At 49.3% G+C, this 17,354-nt stretch overlaps 1 protein-coding gene across 2 annotated transcripts in view; it reads right to left on the reverse strand.

Annotated features, from left to right (window-relative positions):
* Amdhd2 (amidohydrolase domain containing 2) overlaps positions 1-17,354 on the reverse strand; it is a 54,315-nt gene that overhangs the window by 35,640 nt on the left and 1,321 nt on the right. The window contains exons 4-11 of one of the 2 annotated variants that reach the window (XM_033758685.1): positions 12,872-12,926; positions 12,519-12,731; positions 12,349-12,437; positions 12,122-12,266; positions 11,944-12,051; positions 11,741-11,809; positions 10,706-10,807; positions 7,049-7,153 (exon numbers count right to left, since the gene is read on the reverse strand). In XM_033758685.1, the coding sequence (XP_033614576.1) occupies positions 7,083-7,153; positions 10,706-10,807; positions 11,741-11,809; positions 11,944-12,051; positions 12,122-12,266; positions 12,349-12,437; positions 12,519-12,731; positions 12,872-12,926 (852 nt within the window). In that variant the 3' untranslated portion in view covers positions 7,049-7,082. Of the gene's footprint in view, positions 1-7,048; positions 7,154-8,282; positions 10,211-10,705; positions 10,808-11,740; positions 11,810-11,943; positions 12,052-12,121; positions 12,267-12,348; positions 12,438-12,518; positions 12,732-12,871; positions 12,927-17,354 lie in introns of those variants that run through there. The other variant, XM_010603540.3, reaches the window with a different exon arrangement.

The raw sequence follows: 17,354 nt of genomic DNA on the forward strand, positions 1-17,354 counted from the left end.
TTTTTTTTTTTTTTTTTTTTTTTTTTTTTTTTGTACCGGGAATCGAACTTGGGCCCTTGGCAAGGCAAGCGCTGGAACCACTGAACTAAATTCCCCTCACCCCGCTCCACTCCTGCATATTTTTAAATGATCTCTTTTTTTCCAAAAGTAATATGTCTTTTTTAAATAAAAATCTTGCTGCATGTAGTAGGGCACAGGAGTTATTAGGGAAGCTGAGAGAGGAGGATCACACGTTCCATCTTAGCCAGGGAAATTTAGCTATAGCCTGTCTCAAAATAAAATTTTTAAACCAGGCGTGGCGGCACATGCCTGAAATCCTAGTGCTTGGGAGGCTGGGCAGCAGGAGTTTGAGGCCAGCTTGGGCTACACAGTAAGTTCAAGGCCAGCCTGAACTACATAGCAAGACCCTGCCTCCAAAAAAAAAAAAAAAAAAGTGCAGGAATGCAAATCAGTGGTAGAGCACTTGCTAGCATGTGTGAGGCTTTGGATTTAATCCCCATTACTGTGAGAAAATAAAAATAATAAAAATGTTGGACCTGGAATTTAGCTCAGTGGTTCCACCACCTGCCTTGCAAGTGCAAGGTCCCAAGTTTGATCCCCGGTACCAAAAATAAAAATAAAATGTAAACCAATATACAGTAACATGCACCTGTAATCTCAGTAGCTTGAAAGGCTGCAGCAGGAGGTTGGCTTAAGCCCAGAAGAACAGCCTGGGCAACACAGCAAGACCCCATCTCAAAAATTTTTTGTGTGAATAAATTAATTCATAATCTTATGTAAGTCAAATAAATTGCTAAACAGCAATAACAGACACTAACATGTATTCAGAACTTACTCTAAGAGATTTTCATTCCTAATCTCATTTACTCTGAACAAGCATTGCTGATGTTGCCCCACCTGTGAGATGAAAAACCTGAGGCACATGGGATCAGTTGTGCCTCTCACCAAAGGTCATGCCATTCCAAGACTGGGATCCAGACAGACACACGCCAAAGCCTGTACATCAAATCCTAGACTAGACAGACTCTGGACAGTCCAGGTTTCAGTCCTCTCTTTTAGAGAATTTAGAAAACAACAACAAAGGCTGGGTGTGGTAGCACACACCTGTAAATCCCAGCACTTTGAGAGGTTGAAGCAAGAGGACTGCAATTTCCAGCCTAGCCTGGGTAACTTAATGAGACCCGTCTCAAAATAAAAATATAAAATGCTTGGGGAGGGCCCCGGGTTTAGCTCAGTGGTTCTGCAGCCTGCCCTGCAAGCACAAGGACCTGAGTTCGATCCCTGGTACCAAAAAAAAAAAAAATGCCTGGGGATGTATATCAGTGAAGGTCCTGAGTTCAATCCCCAGTACAAAAAAAAAGAAAAGAAAAAAATTTGTCTTGAGAGATTGCTAACCATTTTATTTGACTTACTTTTTTTCCATTACAACCTCAATATTTATCACCATCAAACATGTGAAGCAATTTGCCATACAGTACACTAAACACTGAACATAAACATATACAACTATAGGGGTTACATGTCTTTTACATACCATTCCCAGAAAGTTATTGAAGAATGTGCTCTACCAAATAAGTAAACTAAAAAAGACAAGACAAGGAAACAGAAGCAATGACTGCCCAGGAGCACAGTGAAGGCTCAGAATTTGTCCATCCAGCCAATGTTCACTGAGCCCCTTCACTATGCCAAACCCTGCATATCAGAAGATAGTAAATGGACAGAAAGAAATCAGGTACGTGGGGTCACAAGAGTGCCCAGGGAGGTGGTTCAAGTTTAAATGGACAGTGAGCACTTGGGCTAAGGGGTGTCCACAAGTAGCATCTAGAACCAAGTAGAGCAGGCTTCCAGAAGGTTCCGGGAAAATGCCGAAAAAATGATAAGATTTGCTCTGCATGAAAAGTTGGACTGAGAAGCTGACAAAGAGATGAGAAAAACTCCAGAAAAACAGCTCTACCAGAAAGGAAGCACAATTACAGTCCACATCTCCTCTCATTCCCCTCTGGTGAGTGTTATTTACAGTTATGATCAAATGGACTGATTCATCCAGTAATCAGTATACCCTGCCAGGACAGGAGGCAGGGACCTGGGTGGGTCTGAGAACTGAATCCTCATCTCTTAAATAGAAAGATAATAGATAATAACCACAAATGAAGAGATGTGAAGATATTATTTAGAAAAATGACATAGATAACAGGAAAAACATTTGAAGCCTTAGTAAGCAGGATGTGAGTACAAAGGAATGAGCCAGGGGCTGTTATTTGTCATTTTTAGAATTTACTCATTCTCATATTCTCTCCCGCTCCCAGAGTACTGGGGATTGAACCCAGGGCCTTTGCACTGAGCTACATCCCTAGTCCTTTTTATTTTGAGACAGGACATTGCTAAGTTACCTAGGCTGGCCTTGAACATGTGATTCTCCTTCCTCAGCCTCCTGGGTGCCTGGATTGCAGGTGTGCAGCACCACAACCAGACTATTCGATCTCTTAGAAATAAAAATTAACAGGGCTGGGATGCAGCTCAGTGGCACGGCACCTGCCTGACAAGCGCAAGGTCCTGAGTTCGATCCCCGGTACCAAAACAAAACAAATAAAAATAAAAATTAATAAAATGGGAGTGGATAAGAAAGTAGCTCAGTGGGCTAGGGATATAACTCACTGGTAAAGTGCCTGCCTGATATGCAAGAGAGTCTGGGTTCAGACCGTGGTACTACACACACACACACACACACAAAAAAAAAAAAAAAAAAAAAAAAAAAAAAAAAAAAAAAAAAAGGAAAATACTTAGAATCCAACCTATGGTCATGATTGGGTAAATTTCACACACACACACACACACACACACATACACAAACACACACACAACAGATAACCAGATATGGCGGCACATGCCTTGTAATCCCAGTGCTCAGGAGGCTGAGGCAGGAGGATCACTGTGAGTTCAAGGCCAGCCTGAGCTATATAGTGAGTTTAAGGCCATCCTGAAATACATAGCAAAATACTGTCTAGATAGATAGATAGATAGATAGAAAGAAAGAATGGAAAGAATGTCTTCTTCCCGGAAATTCTAAGAATCTCTCACTTATGAATTTAAATTAAAGTTGTGCAAGGATGTGAGTCTATTGTGCCAACAACAACCATGCTGTTCTTGAGTAATCCCCAGAGAAACGGAAGGAGGAAGGGAAAAGAAACTTATGGAGAAGGTACATGGTTCAGGAGAGCTCATGGAGCAGTGGGTGGAGGAGATGCAGCAGTCTCCGGAAGGGGTGAGGGGAGACAGGAAGGGCCATCACCCTGAAGAAGGTAGCTGAGCTAACAGCAGAGGGACAACAGGGAGGTCACAGCAGAAAGCCAAGGAAGGACGGAACTCAGTCTTCTGGAGACCTAATGGCAGCCAAAAGGTGAGACCCAGGCCAGGCCTGGCCAGGAAACTCTTCCTGCTTTGGTGAGGAGGCCTCCCTAACAGGATGGGTCTGCTGCCCTTCCCAGGACAACAGACACCAGGGAAGATGTTCTCACATGGTCTGGCACCCAGGCTGGAGAAAAGAGGGGGTCTGTCCCCTGCTTTTATTTCTCCCTTCCCTGCCCAAAGCCTGTCTGTGTTTGAAGGACAGCATATAGCCAAGTAAGCAGTGGCTTGGCCAGACACTGTGAGGTCATGGAAGGGAAAGAGGATGCCCAGAACAGGATGGGGTAGGGGGCTGCCTGGCATGTATAGTACACTGGCTGCACTTGGCATGTGCCATCTCCTGTGGGATACAGGAACCTCTGTGCACTGATGATATGCACATATGAATTCCACAATATCATGGTATGTGGACATGACTAGGGCTCACAGCGAGGGTATTCTATTCCCACTGCTTTGAAACGAATTGCCCCCAAACCGCAGACATGCATTATCTTATGGTTTCTGGGAATCAGGAACCAGATAGGGGCCAGATCAGGTTGTCTGGTTCAGGCTCACTCAGGGCTGAGACATCTGAAGGCTTGAGCTAGGCTGCAGAAGCCACTTCCAAAAAGGTTAATTCTTAGGGCAACCATCTCTCCCTAGAGTAAGTGATGCAAGGAAAAAAAACAGGTCACACCAAAGCTGGAAGCTGTGATGCCTTTTATAATTTCAGAAGAGATAAACTATGCACCTCAAGATCATACAGTTGTGAAATAAATCAGACACACAAGTTTAAATATCATATGATTTCTCCTATATGAGAAACCCAAAATATGAATAAAGAGCAAAATAAAGGATAAGTAATAGGAAATAAGGAAATCTTTTTCAAATGGGAAGAGGAACAAGAGGTGAGGGGGACTTAAAAAGAGAATCAGTTAGGCTAGGGATTTAGCTCAGTGGTTCTGCCGCCTGCCTGGCAAGCGCGAGGACCAGAGTTCGATCCCCAGTACCAAAAAATAAAAAGAGAATCAGGGCTCAGCAATACCATGCCTGCCTCGAAAGCATAAGGTCCTGAGTTCAATCCCTGGTATCAAAAAAACAAAACAAGCCAGGCATGCGTGGTGGCACACACCTGTAATTCCAGACTCAGGAGGCTGAGGTAGGAGGATCGCCACGAGTTCCAGACCATCCTGGGCTACATTGTGAGTTCAGGGCCAGACTGAACTACAAAGAGAGACCCTGCCTCAAAAAACAAACAAACAAAACAACAACAACAACAACAACAAAAACGAATCAAAACCAGGCATGGTGATGCACACCTATTATCCCAGCACTCATATGGCTGAAGGCAAGAGGATAACTACAAGTTAAAGTTCAAGGCCAGCCTGAACTACATAGGGAGACCCTGTCTCAAAATGAAAGAGAACTGAAGGAAAACTGAAATAGAACTTTTCATTAAAAAAAGAAATAAAACTTTTCAAATAGGGAGGGGATCAAAAGTTGGAGGGAGCAGAGAGGGATGGGAGGAGATAAAAAGAATTAAATTGTGTTGGGGGCTGGGGATTTAGCTCAGCGGTTCGGTGGCCTGCCTTGCAAGCGCAAGGACCTGAGTTCCAACCCCGGTACCAAAAAAAAAAAGATGTGTTGGGCCAGGGATTTAGCTCAGTGGTGCTGCTGCCTGCCTCGAAAGCACAAGTTTCTGAGTTTGAGCCCCAGTACCAAAAAATGAATTAAGATGAGTTATGCACATGTACTAATTCCCCACAATAAATGTAATCATTATGTATACCAACCATGTACTAAAAAATGCATAATAAAAAAGATAAACCATCACACCCGCTATATCCATCTGCAGTAGCATCACGAGGGCTACTTTCAACATGGCCAGCCAAGGGCAGGTCAGGATTCCCACCTGGTAGCATTTAGGCAGAGACGGGAGGAACTAGAACAGAGAAGCAAGCTAAAAAGGGTACTGAATTATCAAGCCAGGGAAGAGCTCGCCAGGCAATGAGGCCAGCTGTTTTGTATTACACTCTCCTGCAGCTTCTCAATAGGGTCTAGAGAAGGGATCACAGGGACAAACAGGGAGGCAGGGAGACCAGCTAGATGAGAGGAAGGGGATTCTCAAACAACACCAGCCTCTGCCCCCTGGTCCTTGGTCACTATGCTCACAGCACCCAATATGTATTTGCTTATAGCTGCAGGTGCTTGGATGGGTAAAAAAGTGACCCAGTGGTTTCAAAGCCATGTGGGTGAATTCACATCCCCACCCCTTATAAACACTGCTAAGTAAAGAAACCAGACTGGGAGTCAGGAAGCAGAAAGTTGCATGAGATCTCAAGCAAGTTTAACTTGCCTTCCTCAAACCTCAACTTCCCCAGTTGTAAAGTAAAAAAACTGGTTAAAATCTCAAAGGTTGAAAACATCTAATGTTAGTAAGAATGTAGGAAAACAAGAACTTTCATACACTGATGATAAAAATGCGGTATTTCCTTATTTGTTTGTATTTTTCTTCTAAACCAAAACCTGGGACAGAAGTAGTGTCTTCTTTAGTCCGGAGAGTGAGCACTCTTGCCCAGGTCTCTGTACAAAGTATTCAGGTTAGAGTAACAGCCTCACTAAAGATGTTCACCACCTAATTCCCCCTAACCTGTGCATACGCTACACTCTATGGCAGGGAATGCGAACCTTTTAGAGACTGAGTGCCTACACTATCATCCAAAACTCATTTATCCCAAAGTGCCAACACTACAATTAAACCTGAATCCTGAGATTTTTTAGTTTAGAAAAAACTGTTCTCCAATGCTCAGCTGCTGGGACAACTTGGCTCCTGTGCTGACAGAGAGGGCTCTGTGTGCCTGCTGTGGTACATGTGCCAAAGGTTCGCCACCAATGCTCTGTGGGAAGGAGGCAGGTTTACAGTTGCTACTCAGATGACCTTAATACAGGGAGAGTAGCCAGGGTTGTCCTGTGGTGTGGGTGGGCAATACAGCCACAAAGGTCACTCAAGAATGGAAAGCAAAAGAGGAAGAGGCATGGTTGCAGAGATACAAGCGAGAGGGAAGGAGCCAGCAGCCTCCAGGAAGTAGAACAAGCCAGAAAGTAGATTCCCTGCCACTCCTCTGGGGAGAAACAAAGACCTGTCATCACTTTGATATCAGCCCATTGAGACCTATTTCTGATGTGAACCTCCAAAACCATAAAACCATAAACCTCTATTTAGTTTTAACTTTTAATTTTAAAAAACAGGGTATTGCTCTTTAATTCAGGCTGATCTTGAATTTACAATGTAGTCCAGGCTGGCATCGAACTCAAAACGACCCTCCTGCCTCAGCCTCCTGACAGGTGGGATTACAGCCATGCGCCACCACCCTGGGCACTTCTGCTATTTGAAACCACCGGATTTGCCGTAACTTGATACAGCAGCAAGTGGAAGTTCACAGAAGGGCTGCCTCGGGCCTCTGGGGGTCACACAGGACAAAACCACCACAGAGCCAAGAAGACTGACCTAGAGTACCTGGGTCCCCAGAACTGCTCATCTCTGACCCGGGGGCGAGTCAGCTGTGGGGGTGGAGGGTGGGAATGGGGCTGTCCCATAGTAAGACATCTGCCATCGAGGACTCCAGCACTTTTCATGACAGGAGACTGACTCACGCGACCCTACCTGGGAAGCTCTCCACTTGCTTGCTAACTTCGTGTCACTTGCAAACGAGCGACCCCACGTGGTGAAACACCAGGACGCGATTAGGATAGAAAGGGCAGGATCTGGCTGTGGGGAAGAAAAGGTCCAGAGGGGAAAGGGGTCACCAACCCCACCTCACACCAGACAAAAGCTGATGCAGGGAGACTGCAGTGAGCGCAGCTGGGCGCAGTGGAGTCCACAAGCCCTCCTGCTGGGTCTAAGGACGAAGCCACGCCCGCAGCAGGCGGCTCTATCCTGGGACTGCAGCTTCTCCAATCACGGCCTGGCCACGAACGCGAGCCCGCAGCGCTGTGCCACGGTAGCTGGGACAATGAGTATGGAAGGTAGAAGCATCTGACTGGGTCCTCAGCATCGGGACTCAACCCCTCATCACCCATGGCTCCGCCCTACGCACCAGAGGCACCGCTACTCACGGAACAGAACCGCCGCCAGGGGTCGCTTCCGGGATACACGAGCCGCAACTCCCGGACGCCCACTGGGCCGCGCCAGATAGGGCGCCTGGCTAGGTGCCCCGCGAGCAACCGCACTGCCTCGCACCCAGTCACCCACAGCCAGGGAATTCATACTCTCAGCCAGACCTAAGCGGTACTGCAGGCTGTGCTTTCCAAGCCTCCCAGCTCAGTTCTAAGGACAGAGGAGGGGCAGGCGCAGGGAGTGCTGCCACAGGATGCGGGACAAAAGCTCAACCAGGATAATCTCCCTTGAAGGTGAAGAGAGATCCCAGAAACGGATGATGTGACAGGCTGGAGAAAGTGTGCGCTTAGTGCCACTGATTTGTACACTTACAAGTGGTTAAAATGGGAGCCTGGAGCAGTAGTTACTGGGTAGGATGAGGCAGCAGAATCCTAAATCCCAGACCTGCCAAGGCCAGCTGAGATTACATACTGAGACTGGTGCCTCAACCTCTCCCCACTAAATAAGTAGATAATAAAAATTAAAGGCTGGGAAAAAATAAATTAAAAAAAAAAACCTAAAAGGTTGGAATAGGCAGGGCATGGTGGCGCACTCCTGTAATCCCAGCAATCAAGAGGGTGAGGCAAGAGGATCACTGTGAGTTCAAGACCAGCCTGAGCTCCATAGTGAGTTCAAGGCCAAGCTGATCTACATAGCAAGACCCTGCCTCAAAATTTAATAAAACTTAGCCAGGGATTTAGCACCGCGCCTGCCTTGCAAAGTTCAAGGTCCTGAGTTCGATCCCCGGTGCTGGGGAAAAAATAAAAATAAAAACCATTACAACCCCACCCACACTGTCCCTGCACTTCAAATAAAATCCAAACTCCCACAACAGCACCAGGATTCCTGCCCACACTCCCATACCCCTAACCACGCCAACCCCTTTCCATCTACGTGGCTGTCTTCACCCCATCAACACATGCTCTGGGCCCCTGGGCTTTGTGGGAACAGTCCCAGCACAGACTCCCCACCCTTCTGACCTCCCACCTGACAGCTCCTCTATGTACCCAAAGTCAGGGAGACAAAGAGGACCCCTCTGAATTTCCGGCAGAAGGATGAAGTGAGTTAACACTCGTGAAGCACATGGAGTGAGGGCTGCCTGGCGCTGGGTGCATGGCCCACATTTTATGTCTGCCTTTGGCACCGGGCACCCAACAGAAGCTGGTCAGCCACGAGAAAGGCATGAGGCATGGGCAGATCCAGGCATCCTGCAGGCTCATTATCTTGGGCTGACAGTGTGTAACCAGTGGGCCAGGACCTGGTTCCCATGTGTCCCTGTGGGTGGCCCATTCCCCGACAGTTGTCCTCATGCCATTAGCCCCCAAACACGAGTGAAAGGAAGCCAGAGACCATTTTTATTGCTTTGGGTCTGGAGACATTTCCTTTGACAGGAACCATGTTCAACAATGTCCTGGAACATCTGTCTGCAACTTCCCACACAGAGGAAGTTTTACCATATTGAAAGGGGTGGTCGCTGACTCCAGGACCCAAAAGGGAAGTGTAAGACAAAATTCCCAGATCTGACCCCACTCCCTGGCATCTAAACCCCACGTCAGAACCATCCTCAGATCCAAGAGGGCACTGAAGTCTGCCAACTTGTAGCTATCCAAGGAGCCTGACCGCTCATCCTCTCCAAGTGGGGGGAAGCCAAGCTGGGTGTACTGCTCAAGTAATGCTAATGGCACCAGGCATGCTGGTGCACACCTGTAATCCCAGCACTTGGGAGGCTGAGGCAGGAGGGCTGCCTGAGTACTAGGGGGCAGTGTTGCAGGGGCAATGGTGAGACTATGAGATAGCAGTGCCAGGCAGGGCAGCCACCAAACACCAGGTGAAGAGAGCCTGTCACATGCAATGATCAGGTTAGGAGAAGGGATTGCTGAGACAGCACCAAAGGAAATGGAACCTCAATTACCAAAAAGGTGCTGGATGATAAAACTGAGAGCTGGGCAAGCCAGGCAGGCTAGAAAGCAGTGTCCAGGGTTCCTGGGCCCAAGTTGGAGGCCCTCAGGCCACTGACTCCTGCACTCAGCACTGGGTGATCTGGAGTCCCAAAACAGCACAGGCTCCCTTCTGAAGTGCAGAGTGCCTGGAGCTGTGTCCAAATCCAGAACCAGGCTAACAGGCCTCCCATCTGCCCAGCTAGCTCAGAGGCATTGAGCAAACATTTGAAGCCACCTGTCATAGTCAACAGCCCCTTCTTGCAGCCCTCCAACAGGAAGTGGCTGCAGCACTAACCCCCTTCCCCCCCCAGTTCTTAACATTTTCCTGTGGGCCTTCAGGCTTCAGGCAAATCAGGACTCAGAGAGAAGCCCTTTGAGGAATACAACCATCCTTGCCCCAAGATGCAAACACCTTCCCCAAAGGCCCCAAATGAAACACAAGCAAAACCAGGAGACAAGGCAAGTCCCGCTGCTCATTTATGCAAGCCATCACCTCCAGGATGGCTGCTAGCTCAGGGCTATGAATGCCAGTGTGGGATGGGGCTTCCCACTTGTTCCCTGGAGACCAGCTCCTGAAGATGCCCTCCCGATCAGTGACCAGCTGGGGCTGGCCAGGCGTCCTCTCCAGCCGAGGTCTGAGGTCATGGCCTGGTTTCCTCTGCCTGCCACACCAGCTCACCTGAGATGTAGGTGGCCAGGACATGGAGGGCGTCGTCAAGCACCACAAAGTCTGGGGCAGAGCCAGAGGGTGAGAGTGGTTGAAAGGGGGCCTCCCAACCCCCATGTGGAATCAATTCCAGATAAGCCTGGTAGGGAAACTGTGGCCATGGATACCACTTGTGCAGGACATCCTGACCCATCGCCAGACTAGCAAAGGTCCTTAACTCCTCACAGTCAGGAACAACGGACAGTGCCCCGTTTGTTTGTTTTTGACGCAGGGTCTGGCAATGTAGTTCAGGCTGGCCTTGACCTTACTATGTAGCCCAGGCTATCCTCCAATTAGCCACAGTCCTCCTACCTCAGCCTCCCAGGTGCCAGGAGTACAGGCAGCATCACTACGCCCAGCCCGACCTTATCACGAATGCCAGAAGACTGGCTAACAGAAAGGGAGGGCCCATGGAGACTGTGGCAGGCAAGGACACCAGTTACCCAGAATAAAGGGAAGACCTTCCAACGTGGGCCTTGTCCCAGACCCTGCATGGGCCTCACCTTCATGGAGCCTTACCTGCATCAGCACCAAAGTCCAGGGTCCCCTTGCTCTTCTCCAGCCCCAGCAGTTGGGCGGGGTGCAGAGATGCAGCCTCCAGGGCTGCCTCCACGCTGCAGCCTGATTGGGGACACAGATTGGTGATAGCCCCCATCCCCCACAACATGTGCAGCTCCAAGCCCCCAGTTTTGGGGTCTGGGGTCAAGGGAGGACAATCCTGGCCTCTGAAGCTGGGGATTCTGCTTACTATTCTCTTCCCTATCCCACTTACCTTCTTGGCCCCACAAAGACTCTCCCCTCCCTGACAAAGCACTTTGTCCACAGGAACCCTTAACCACCTCCTGGGTTCCATGGAGAGCCCTCTACATGTAAAGAACCAACAGGGCTGGAGATTTAGCTCAGTGGTGCTGCCGCCTGCCGTGCAAGCACAAGGTGCTGAGTTCAATCCCCAGTACAGAAAGAAAAAAACAATGCCCAGACCCACCATGCCAGCAGCCACACGGGTCTCTGCACTCTGCCCCCCTAATCAAGAAGCCAAGTACAGTTTCTTCCCTGTTGCTTCCCTACCCCAGAACCAGACTGCAGCCCTCTCCTGACGCCCAGGCAGACCCCTGCTGCTGCTGCCCCTTGTTCCCAGACCATCTGCCCTAACCAGTACCCTGGTGTCCTCCAGCCTCGTCAGATACCTACCCTCTGCTTTTCCCTCAGGAGGTCCCTGCACAGTCTACCCCAGGATACTCTTAAACTCCACCTGCCCACTGTGCTGACCCTGCTATCCTATAGGCCTGGCCCTGGCCCTTCCATGGACAGCATAAGGGTCCCTGCTCCATCTCGGGTCTTTGGCTTCACTGCCCACCAGCCAAGCTTGAGTAAGCTGCTGCTTGCTACCCTCCTCTCTGCCTTGTCCACATTCCTAGTGTCCACTCAACATCCCTGGAAGCCCCTCGACAAGGCAAATGAAGGAAGTTGGTGCAGGACTCTCATCATCCCCACCTCCCCTCCAGCTTCTGTCCCCAGACATACACATGTACCCACCCTGTATAGCCCACTGACCTGTGGCCTGGAGGAAATGTCGGACACAGACGTCCATTGGGGCTATGCTGCCACACAGTGTCTTGGTCCCTTGACAATAGAGAGGCCAGGCTCAGGGGACTGTGCATCTGGGGTCCCAGGGTGCAAGCAAAGGGAACTGAGGTTCTTGCTTCCCTGTGTGGAGGGGCCAAGGGGCTGTTCTTCCAGGAGCAGTGGGCACTCACCTGCAATGCAGGCCACGAGCCCTTCCACCTCTACCTCCATCTGTCCCAGAGTGTGATGGCCATTGCCCAGGCCCAGGGCAGGGACAGCATCAGTGATAAGTACCAGCCCTGCGGAAGAAGGTGCCTCAGGACCTTGCTGGTCTCCATATTACCTGCCCAAACCTGCCCAAAGGCTCACCCTGGGGATGGGCCCGGTGGGCAATGCGCAGGGCAGCGGGGTTGGTATGTATGCCATCAGCGATCATCCCATAGAAGATGCAGCGGCCCGGGGGTAGTCGGTCACTGGTCAGGAGGCCCACAATGCCTGGGTCACGGTGGTGGAACTGGGTGGCACAGGAGGAAACTACTGACTCACAGCAGGGACCACCGAGTCCCCACCCACCTAGGAGCCGGGGTGGCACTCACAGGCAGCATGGCGTTGAAGAGGTGGGTGATGAAGGTGGCCCCACTCTGTACTGCTTCCTCTGCAGCCTGCAGGTGGGCCACTGAGTGCCCTGTCAGGGGGACTTGAGGGTCAGACTATGCATCAGCCCAGGACCCCAGAAAGGCCCAACCACTTCAGGTGCCCTCCTTACCTAGAGACACGCAGATGTCCTGAGCTGTCAGTGCCTGGATCACTTCATGGCTGCGGCCCAGCTCAGGGGCTAGCGTTACAATGCGGACGTTGTCCAGGGTCCCGTAAGTGGCCAGCAAATCATGGAAGGCATTGACCTCAAAAGAGCGGATGTGGGCTTCGGGGTGCGCACCCCGCTTTTCTGGGCTGATGAATGGACCCTCCAAGTGTACCCCTAAGGGAAGGGGATGAGGGTAACTCCAGTAAGCACCCCCACCCCACAGCCCAACCACTGCCCACCTTCCCTTCCCAACTGTACATCTGGAGAGGGAGGGGCCTCCCAGGATGCGGGTGGGGAGGGGGTCAGCCACTCACCGAGGACCCCTGCCCCATGGGGACCACCACTCTTCACAGGGATCTGAGGAAGGACCTGGGGGGAACCAGCTGTTAAAGCCCCGGCCCCTGTGGCCCAGAACCCAGAGGTCACATCCCAGCCGAGGTCAGAGATCCCAGGTCAGAGGTCAGGGTCCTGGCCCAGCCTAGCCAGCTGTCTCCTCAGGAGTTAGAAAATGGCCAATGTCCCCCACCCTACGGTGGTCATGAGGAAGAAGAAATTAAAGAAATGAGTGGCCTACCCTGAGGCCCTGAGGACCAGGACATAATACTCCCAGGTCACACAGGCAGGAGCGTGGGACCCATAGCAGCTCTAACCTGCCCTGGCCCTCAGGGTAGCCTGTGCACAACAGAAGCTAAAATGCAGTGGGGCCCCCCAAAGAATGACCCTGGGCTCTCTTAGCTGCAGGGCAGGGTTCACAAGAACAGCAGGACAGAAGCAGGGCTGGAAGCTGGAGAGCTCAGTGCCAAGAGGCAACAGGACTCAGCAGTCATAGCTCAGCCCACACCATGAACACGAAGTTCACATTAGGGAGGAGAGACAGGCTGACAGTCTCAGGAAACGGCTAGGTAATCCAGCCAAAGCCACCTTCTTCCAGCATGACCAGAGCCACAAGGGCTTCCTAGAGTCTGTAGCCCTGGAAGAGTACCTGGGTAAGGACGGTAGTCTGGTCTTGGAACTCCCTACCCTAAACAAAAAATGAGGGATTTTTAAGGCCTCAAACCCAACAGGACAAAGAGAATGAATGAGGGGCAGTCACACTCTAGATAGGCAGATATTGAACAGATCTGGGCAGACTCATGAGGTAAGAAAGAACCCTTCTGGCTCAGGTCTCAGGCCCTGGCACTGGGAGAAATGGGCTGAGGGGTTGGGAGCAGGGAACTGAAGGAGCTTCACTGGAACTCCATCTCAAGTATGTCCAGCCAAGAGAAAGCCTCTAGGAAAGGAGTAGGTCCAAGCACAACAGAAAACCAGGTAATTAAGTGAAAGTATGTCCTCAAGGCTCTCATCAGGTAACCAGCCAGGCCTGTTCCTTTGGAACAGAACAGTAAGACTTCCCAAGGAATCTGACAACCCTCAGACTCAGGACCCAGGGATCCTGACCTATAGGTGTCCCCCAAGAACCGCCCTGATCCTAAAGCTGGATGCTCTCAGCAACCTGTTGGCACCGCCCTCAAAGAGAGCACAGAGTCACCCAGGCAGCATGCAAGGAAAAACCCCACAAGAAGATTGAGCAGGGAGAAGCAGACACAGAAAGCAGAGTACACAGCAAAGAGCCACCAGGGCTGGGGATTTAGCTTAGTGGTGCCTCCACCTGTCTATCAAAAAGCCATCACTAATACTCTCAGGGTAGTGAGAGGTCTTAGATCCACGTCACAATAGAATATTAGAAAGAAGGAATATTCAAGGGGCAATAAAACAAGCTCTTCAAAACTAAATACATGCAAGCACCAAAGGAAGAAACCCAAAAGAACTGGAAGATAGAAGCTGAGGAAATGCCTAGGGAGAAAGGAGAAGGGAGAAGGGAGAGGGAGGTGGGAGAAGAAGAAAAAGAAAAAAATAAGTGTGCTCAAGACATCAACAGCAGGCTAGTGGGACTCCCATAAAATGATACAGAAACAGTCTCACCAGTGCAAGGTCTTGAGTTTGAGTCCTGGTATTTAAAAAAAAAGGCAGAAACAAGAGGAGAAAAGTTACCAAGGAAATAATCCAAGAAAAGTAAAACTCCACAGCAGAGCTTCCTTCTTGATAGGGTTGCTCAGCAAGCAGCAGATGAGTCAACATCCCTTATCCCCACAGCTTGCCCTTCTGAGATCTCAGATCCAGGAACAGAGAACAGATTCTGCAAGATTCCAGAGAAAAGAGTCAATCACCCACAGATCAGGGATCAGATGGCTTCTGACTTATGAGCAGTTACCCTGGAACTTCAAAGACAATCTCAGCACTGCCTTTAACATTCAGGGGAGAAGCCAGCCACAGTAGTAGTCCCAGCCACTTGGGAAGATGGTGTGAGCCCAGAAGTTCAAGGCCAGCCTGCATAACAGCAAAATCCTGTCTCAGAAAGAAAAAAGATTTAAGTGTAGTTGGGTAGATCCCAGAGTCTTGGGCTGGGAATGTATTTCATTTTCAGTGGTGGAATACAAACTTAGCATGCACAAAGCCATGAATGCAGACACACACAAAATTAGGGAAAAACGACCTCTCACCTTGAACTCTAACACAGCCAGCCAGGGATCAACAGAATAGTTATTTTCAGACTTTGCAATCTCAAAACTTTACCCTCTCACAACTCTTTGTTGGAAGTTACTAAAGGATGTGCTCCACCAAAACAAAGGTATAAACCAGCTAAGAGGAAGACACAGGATACAGCACATGAGAAACCCAGCAGTAAAGGAGAGGAGACACCCCAGACTCAGCCCAGCCCCAGGTGAGAGAGTGGGATTTCCCAGGACAGCAGGACTCTGGTGAAGCAATAGCTAGTGCTGGAGAGAGCAGGAAGACAAAACTGATGCATTCTGTGCTGTATCTAAATTGCCTGAGAGCTTGAGAGGCTGAGGCAGGAGGAGTGCCGTTGAGTTCAAGCCCAACCTGGGCTACATGGTGAGTTCAAGACAACCTGTTACGACATAGCCAGACTCTGCCTCAGAAAACAAACAAAAAGAAAGAAAAAAACTGCCTGAGGAAAAGGAGACAACTAGGACAACTAGCAGGAAACCTTCAGGTGATTTAGTAGCTAGAAAAAACAAGCAAAGAATATTAAATCCAAGGAAAGCAGAATTGGCAGGTAAGAAAATATATCTGATTTGGTGCCTCTTTCTTATAGTTCCAATGACTAAGCAATACAGATCTAATCAAATTTACTAGTAACTGTTGGTAAGGACAAGGTAATGGAAGCAGATGAGAGAAAGGTAATCCACATCCTCATCCTCATCAATCCTGGTGGGAAGCAACACATACTGCCCTAAACCAAAAAAAAAAAAAAAGTAGAAAAACCAGCATACTTGTTAGAGATAAGTGGGTAAATTCCAAAAGGAAGAGCTGAGGTGGAAGCAATGAAGCCCAGGCTAAGAACTGCTTGGGTGGAAGGGGCTTGTGTTTTCCCCAACAAGCTATGTGGACATACTATTTCATGGTAGCTTAAAAGGAGGTGCCTAACATCAACTCAGCAGATAAGCAACTTGAAGCAGGGAACAATGTGATCAGATTTGTCTCTTGGAAGGACAGACAGCCAATGCAGGACTAAAGGAGACCCCCCAAAAAAAGAGGTGGTATCAATGACCTTAATGACGAAAGACCTGGGTAACTTCTGGCAAAGTGGCAATTCATTTTGACCCAGTTTTAAGGGACCCTAGAGGAAGAAGGGTTCAGGTGGGGGAAGGGTCCTCTAGTTTCTGTTTTTTGGTATTTTGTTTTGTTTCCAGTACCAGAAATTGAACTCAGGACCTTGTGCTTACAAGGCAGGTGCCCAGGTGCCACTGAGCTAAATATCCCTGGCCCCCTCTGGTTTCTAAGATAACGCTGATACTGCATTTTCACATCCAAGGCCCCCACAATCTCTACCATCAACAGTTAGCACTCTGTCTTCAAGTCCTTTAACCCAAAAAGACTTATCCAGTCTATATGGTACTGGACTGCAGTGGGGTGGGTGCCACGAAAAAAAAACCACAAGCACTATTCACCAGAGTCCTCTTCAAGGAGGAAGAGCCAGCTATCTACAGCACGCTGAGCAGACTTGCTGCTGCAGCAAGACACAGGAGAGGAAGAGACACTGGGTGGCATGGGAGCAGCTGGCTACCAGAACAAAGCCTTCCAAGCAGAGCTTGGGGGCAGAAGAAAGGACACTTGGAGCTGCTGAAATGTGCCTGGCAAGAGAGAAGCGGCTCCTCAGGTGGAAGGGAATATCAGGGGGTGGAGGCAGAGGATTTGCTGGCAGGACTCGGGAAGGCAGCTAAGGGAATCAGGTACCTATTTGCAGTGGAAGGGTGAGTTTGGTTTTTTGACTTGCTGTGAAAGAGTTATGGGGTATTTCTAGAAAAACATCACTAGCTGATGTTTATTTACTCTGTGCTTAATATGCACCAAGTTGAGTGGAGCACTCAATCACCATAAGAGATTGAGACTGATCACTCTCACTTTAGGTTTTAGGAAACGGGAGTCTCAAAAAAAAAAGAAGCAAGGTTGTCCTGAGTCTTTCACCTGACAAAAGTCACGTTGCCAAGACCAAGCCCAGGAAGCACAAACATAAGACCCTCATAGTTCCCTCCTCTGATTCTGTGTCCACACATCCAGAAAGGGACCCAGGGACAGTCACACATTCTCTGATCCTGAAGTGGATCCTGTATTGGAAGGAAAACCACCTGGGTCAATTGAGAAAACAGGAATAGACTGGTTCCACTTCAGTATGGCTAACAGGAGTAATTTCCTAAACTTAACCTGTGTTTTGTGGTTACCTAAGAATACCCA

Source organism: Fukomys damarensis, unplaced genomic scaffold (assembly GCF_012274545.1).
Source record: "Fukomys damarensis isolate Sample0158 unplaced genomic scaffold, DMR_v1.0_HiC HiC_scaffold_34, whole genome shotgun sequence".
Classification (NCBI taxonomy): domain Eukaryota; kingdom Metazoa; phylum Chordata; class Mammalia; order Rodentia; family Bathyergidae; genus Fukomys; species Fukomys damarensis.